Source organism: Limulus polyphemus, unplaced genomic scaffold (genome assembly GCF_000517525.1).
Source record: "Limulus polyphemus unplaced genomic scaffold, Limulus_polyphemus-2.1.2 Scaffold1589, whole genome shotgun sequence".
In the NCBI taxonomy this organism is placed as follows: domain Eukaryota; kingdom Metazoa; phylum Arthropoda; class Merostomata; order Xiphosura; family Limulidae; genus Limulus; species Limulus polyphemus.
In genome coordinates, this window is record NW_013667199.1 from 245580 (window position 1) to 252526 (window position 6947).

At 34.3% G+C, this 6947-nt stretch overlaps 1 protein-coding gene across 1 annotated transcript in view; it reads right to left on the reverse strand.

The window, feature by feature from the left end:
• LOC106464219 (organic cation transporter 1-like) overlaps positions 1-6947 on the reverse strand; it is a 36891-nt gene that overhangs the window by 18192 nt on the left and 11752 nt on the right. Inside the window, exons 2-5 of the mRNA XM_013924347.2 lie at positions 6319-6422; positions 3765-3919; positions 2027-2195; positions 1146-1272 (exon numbers count right to left, since the gene is read on the reverse strand). Of these exons, the coding sequence (XP_013779801.1) occupies positions 1146-1272; positions 2027-2195; positions 3765-3919; positions 6319-6422 (555 nt within the window). The remainder of the gene's footprint in view (positions 1-1145; positions 1273-2026; positions 2196-3764; positions 3920-6318; positions 6423-6947) is intronic.

Here is a 6947-nt window from a genome sequence, read left to right on the forward strand (position 1 = left end):
GGAAACGACATCTGCTCGTATTTTATCATTTAATACAAACGTTCTTTCACAAGTGAGCCTTTGAAATGGAGGTTACATCTGATACACGAAGTATCCCCCACATCTTTTATAGCAGGAAACGTACTGTTAGATATATATTTTTCTGTTTAACACGGTTTAAAGTTACTAGTTTTCATGGGATAATGAACAAAAGTCAACCATCATTACTTTTTTATTTCATTATGTCGAGGCCATGTCCTCAGTCTTATCATTGTTGTTCATTGTGACCTAGAACGTTCCAGGAATATTGTCTAAAACTTGCAGTCTTTTTGGAGTAAGACTTGCATCTTGGGTGGTTTAATTGCATCTTGTTTACCCCTAGTCTTACCTATCACTTTTGCTCTTTGTAGCTGAGATTTTTCAGCAATACTGTCTGTGTTCTCTATCTTACATATTGTTAACATTCTTCTTTACTGTCACTCGTAAGTTTTTAGAATTATTGGTGTTGACTTAGAGTACTTTTGCTGTATCATACCTGTTCTTAGCCTTTTCAGTGTTAGACTTTATAGCTTCAAATGTTTCAGCAATATAGCCCATATACTCAATCTAGACTACAGTATTTCGTTGCCTCTCTTGGAATAAAGAAGGGAAAAAATACACGGAGTACAGGAAACGTGAGAAAAAGTGTAGCCTACTTTTAGGTCTAAAAATTGTCGTCGGAGCTTGTTTGTTTGTTTGAAATTAAGCACAAAGCTATACAATGGGCTATCTGTGCTCTGCCCACCACAGGTATCGAAACCCGGTTTCTAGCGTTGTAAGTCCATATACATGCCGCTGTGCCACTGGCGGGCTCGTCGGAACTTAGAAAAAAAAAGTACAACGTTATGCAGGGGTACATAGAGATATTTTTAGTTGAGAAAAACCCAGAAAAGCTCGACAGCGTGCTAGACAACGTCATTTGTCACACAATTTTTAAATTTTTTATATTTTTAAATATATTGAAATGTTATAGCTGCATATTTCTTTTTTGTTGCTTCTAAGTTTTTAGGAATTAATTATCCAACTATATTTTACTAAATATTTCACCACATCAAAATTGTAAACATAGTTTCCCTTAAAGCCCAGAATTTTTTAGATATATAATAATGAAAGGGGAAAATGCTTACAAGAAACGTCCTGATAAAATTAGGAGGTATTTCCTTCTTATTAACTTTGGCAATTTTTTGAATAATTACTTCAGCGTCGTCGATCCTGTTGTTGCTAAGCAACCAACGAGGTGACTCTGGTATAATCCTGTTTATGGTGATGAAGAAAATAATGCATAAATTAAAACAAAAAATTAGTTTACCGATATCGCAAATTACATAAATATGAACTAAATGAACTTTAATGAACTAAAAACAATAAATCTAATTTACTCATAAAGCAATAAGTTGAAAAATATTATTTTTGAGTTTTACTCTGAAAATGAACTCGCGTGTAACATATATTATTTTATAAAACATTTCTTAAAACAGTATGTTTGTATGTTACAATAATTAACTCGTAGCCACACCCTATTTAGCTTTCAGATTTATAAAATCAAAGTGCTGCCACCTCAAAGGAAAATTGGAAAGATACGTAAGGTAAAAATCCAATGCTCAATGACCTTCGGACTGATTAAGTATTTCTAACTAAGTACTATATATATATATATATATAAGGATTATATGTGAATAACGTGAATTTTCGGGCGTTATTTCATGGAAGGTTTTTTTCTCCTATCAGAATTATTTAAGCTTCGACATATTTAAAAGTTTAGTTATTTAAAGAATGTGTACATTTTTTTAAATTTACATCAAGGAGTTGATGAGTAATAAAATAACACTAACGTTCTTCAAGGAAATAGTACCACAAGAGGTCACTGTGAAAGAGGAAATAAATAATAGGCGATAGTTTCACCGAAAAGATTAACTAATATTTAAAAAAAAAGAAGAAGAAGAAAAAAAACGCGCGACCAACGATTCACAGAAGACAGATAGAGTAGGATAGCGTGAACACAACTCACCACCAATAGGCTACTAGGAATATAAATGGTACAGATGTGATTAACGATAATTTAAACCATTCCCTAACGGCGGCCGCAATTCCTGCGAGTAAAGCCATGGCCGAGGCGAAAAACACACAGACTACTATCCCACTGAAAGTCCTCTTGTCTGGGCTCATCAGTTCCAACCCTGAAGAACCATAAGCCTGGATTAATTAAAACCGTGAATGTGGTTATTATAGAAGACAGTTTCATTATAAAAATACACTAGAAGTATTATTCTTACATTCCGTGAAATAAATAAAAATGCATCAATTAAAAATGTCTGTAACGTAATATTTTACACATGAATAATGTCACTGTCAGTAACTGTTTTAAATTAACAAGGTATTAGTAAGTGGCTCCAAAAATTGTTACATTATTATCAATAACTGAAATAAGTGTTACAGAATCACACTGCTATTAACGATTAAATACAAAAACAACGGTTTTCTTTTTATTTAACTCCAAAAACAATGACATTATTATTATTAAATGAAAATAAATGTACATAATTGTACCACAAAGAACAGTTAGAACTAAATAAGACCGCATTCTTTATAGCTGACTCCAAGATCAATTATATAATTATTGAAATTTGAGTCAAAGTAAAATAATATTAGAAGTAATAGCTGGTTCTATTAAGTATAAAGAAAATGAAATCGCATTATTATTGATAAATGATTCCAAAATTATTTACAATATTAATGTTAGCAACGACATTATATATATATATATACACACAAAAACAAACAACTGGTGAACCGCTGGACCGATTGTCACCCAACCTGCATGTACCCTTAAGGCCCCCCGAGGAGTAACATAGGGGGAGGGGATCACCTTTCGGATCTCACTCTCTCTATATCACCTGGAGGCCTCTATGTCTTCTTCGGGAGTTGAAGGAGTGAATCAGCTAGTGACTTACAAATAATGTCTCAACCACTACTATGTCTGTCATATTCCAGCCGACGAATTGGTATTGGACGAAATGCCTCGTCGGCACTGGATATAGCATATATATAGTGTGGTTGACGTATCATTGTACATACTTATTTACTTTTACTTCGACGTTCTCGTTAATGATTTAGACACGTCTTCTAAACGTATAAAAATTATACAGATGTTAGTTACTATATACACTTGTTTGTTTTTACTAACACAGAGCTACATAATCGGCTATCTGTGCTGTGCCCGCCACGACGATCGAATCAATAATTTTAACGTTATAAGTTCTCAAGCCTACCACTAAGCTATTACGCATATAAACAGGAAAAAACATTATATAGACAAATCCTGAAATTAAAATCAAATAATTACTGAAGACAGGTTTAAAACACAACTTATGACATTACACGAACGACACCCTTTTTTGATAGTAAAGTAACAAAATAAGATACATTGGGTGATAAAAAATGGGAAATCAAGAAATATTGATAAAAAAATTAAGAGGTACAGAGATATTTTTGAAAAAAGATAAAATAAAAGTAACAAAATAGCTTAAAGCAACAGATCTGAAGGGGTAGAAATATAAGATTAAAATAAAATAAATTGGGTTGAATGTATGTGTTCTATAGCGGGATATCTGCTGTGTCTACGGAAGGGAATCGAACCCCTGATTAGTGTTGTAAATCCATAGATCCCGCCGACTGACTTTGTGTTGTGATACTTAACTAAACTATGAACACAGTAATAGAAAGAACATGGAACGAGATAAACTTACCCATTATAAAGGGAATCTGAAATATAGAAGGAAATGTGAATCCTATCAAAGTCCGGTAGACGATGTACGCAGTGTAGTTGGACGGAAAAGCGGCGATAATTCCCAACAAGACATTGGTGACAACTATGGCCAAAAACGATATTTTTCTTCCAAATCTGTAAAACGAACTCTTCATTTAACTCATACATAACAAGATAATTTTGGAAGTTTTTTTCTAGTGAATGAGTAGAGTCTTTAAAATCATGTTGAAACTAAATTTGATCATTATTCAACTGTCCATTCGCATAGTACGTTTACCAACTGTGAGGTTAAATATATTTAACATTACCGCGGACTAAGGCTTATCTATAAACTTATATTACTTTCTGTTTAGTTAGAAGTGGTCGTAAGACAGAAACGATGCATTTACTGCTGACCAATCAGCACCTAGCATGCGACTTTGTGGCTGCATATTGGCTCTCTAAATATTCCTAATTTCTGGATAACGAGGATTATTTTAGCTGGTTTATTTATTTATTTATATAAATGTATCGTAATATAGCAGCTTTCTTCGAAAATCAGTTCACTATTTAACCGCTGCATACTGGTGATACTAAAGTTGAAGCTTATCACACCGATAACGTTATTACTGTCGACTACTTACTGCTCACTTATCTGTTGGATTTTATTTCTTCTGAGCTTTAAGCTTTAAAGATTGGCCACACCCGATCAAAGCAGGCAAACTGACTTCAAAGGCTAGAAATAAAATTAATTTAGCAAATAATGCATAACTAACATAATATAACGATTCTTATTACGCATTGTCATAAAGCTATAAACTCATAAAGATTGTAATGTATTTATTCATCAGTTGAGTAACCTCTCTGATAAGCCAAAGATAATTGATACGTCAGACGGATAGCGTCCGTGCGCAAACTTTAATTGATACGTCAGACGGATAGGATTCGTGCGCACACTTGGCTCTTTCCGTCAGTTTTATGAACATTTTATACTTTCCTGAAAGGATCGCTAACTCTTACAGGACAACATTATCATTTACGGTTTAACACAAACACTAATGTGACTAAAAAATACGATTCTTTGCAAAACTGAGCTGGGTGAGGGGGAAGAGGTCCCCATAAAGATAAGTTTAATATGAGCTAGCAAAGAAAGTCAAATAAACACCCTCGCATATAATCACATGTATACTTTATAAGTATAAGCATAAAATACCCGCGCTCCGTTGTGGGGGTTCAAAGCCCCAATTCATAATTGAAAGAGGCCTCAGTGCATGGATAAATCTCCCCCATCATCCCCAATTATTTCTCTAGATAACCCAGAGAGAGAATAGCGACCGAAAATACCGTTAAGACATCCCCTGGTGGTACTGAGTTTGGTTTCGCTATCTTGTGAATAGGAAAGTATGAAGACAGTTTCAAACATAGCACCCCCGGGATCCCGAGGGAGGGGGGCAAGAATACAAAATATGATAACACGTTCGGGTTTAGCGACCGTTAAAACCTACTTTTAGACCTTCATGATGTCTGGGTGAATTTCCGGGTGCGTTTTATCCCCCCTTAGTAGGGAGTTACGCTACTTATTAAGAACCGTTAGGAACAAGTTCTAACTTTATTACTGTATGTAAAAACAGGTCCACTTTATCCCACTACAGAAACAAATATATCTAACTGTTATGTACACGAGCTAATCTTATTACTGTATGTAAAAACAGATCCACTTGATCCCACTACAGAAACAAATATATCTAACTGTTATGTACACGAGCTAATCTTATTACTGTATGTAAAACAGACCCACTTTATCCCACTACAGAAACAAATATATCTAACTGTTATGTACACGAGCTAATCTTATTACTGTATGTCAAAACAGACCCACTTTATCCCACTACAGAAACAAATATATCTAACTGTTATGTACACGAGCTAATCTTATTACTGTATGTAAAAACAGACCCACTTTATCCCACTACAGAAACAAATATATCTAACTGTTATGTACACGAGCTAATCTTATTACTGTATGTCAAAATAGATCCGCTTGATCCCACTACAGAAACAAATAACTGTCTGGTGCACGTCCTACTTTTAGGGTTATATGTACTAGTCGTCCCTAATTTTTGAACTGACAAAGCAGAGGGAAAGCAGCTAGTGAACAGCACCCACTGCCATATCTTATGCTACTCCAAGCGAATAGTGGAATTTTAAGGTGAAAGTTATAACACACCCACAGCTCCATAATGCGGAGCGGTATCTTATGGCAATGGGACGCGAACCTTGGATTATCGGATCCATAAATCGGCATGATAACCACTTGGCCACACCTTGCATACGTAGAAGGCTGTTTGAACTTGTATAGTTTGGTAAGTTTGTGACGAGATGATTTTTGATTCACCTGAAGGTATTATTTGCTCAGGAAATGAAGATGAAACATAATTTTTATTATAGTTCTTCGTAGCTAATTTACACGTATTCTTGGTGTCCAAAATGTTGAGAGTTAAAAGTGGATCCTTACTTTTCTTCTACGTTTATATCTTTTGAAAGACAACACTTACTTGTCTGCGATGTATCCAAACAATATGTTTCCAAATAAGCTACCTGCGTAGAAAAGAGAAGTGGCTAAGGTAGGTTTCCAACTCTCGGTGCATACGACGTCCATCTGAAATTGTTTGGAAAATACGAATTAATAAGCAAAAACCTATATTTGTTAAATTATTTTAAAACTTCAAATTGTAACACATCCAACCTTTATCTTTGATTATATCTGGGTGACCTTTTTATTTTTCTTAATCACTGTTTACAAGCAAGCAATACCTTCTCGTACTTTCAGTTAAAAGTCCAGCTGTTCATAATTAAAGGAGACTTATTTCAGTTGCTTCTATTGGTCATTAAAACAGAAGCTGCGATTACGTTCAAGAGCTATGATTGGCTGAGAATTTCTTCTCATTCCGATATTTGAAACTGACTGCTTATTTCCATGTCTAAAGTTGGTTTTTATACAGAGATTTTCTTCGTTACATTCATACCTAAAAAAGAATGTTTCCTAATTAGGAAGCGTAAACAGGTAATTAGTAAGTAAAGCTTGTATTTAGCTTTTTATTCTAAAAGAAATTTTAAGGCATTTCGACACTAAAACTTAAAATCTAAAGTAAATTATTCTCAAGCTACAGGTTTGTTTGTTATG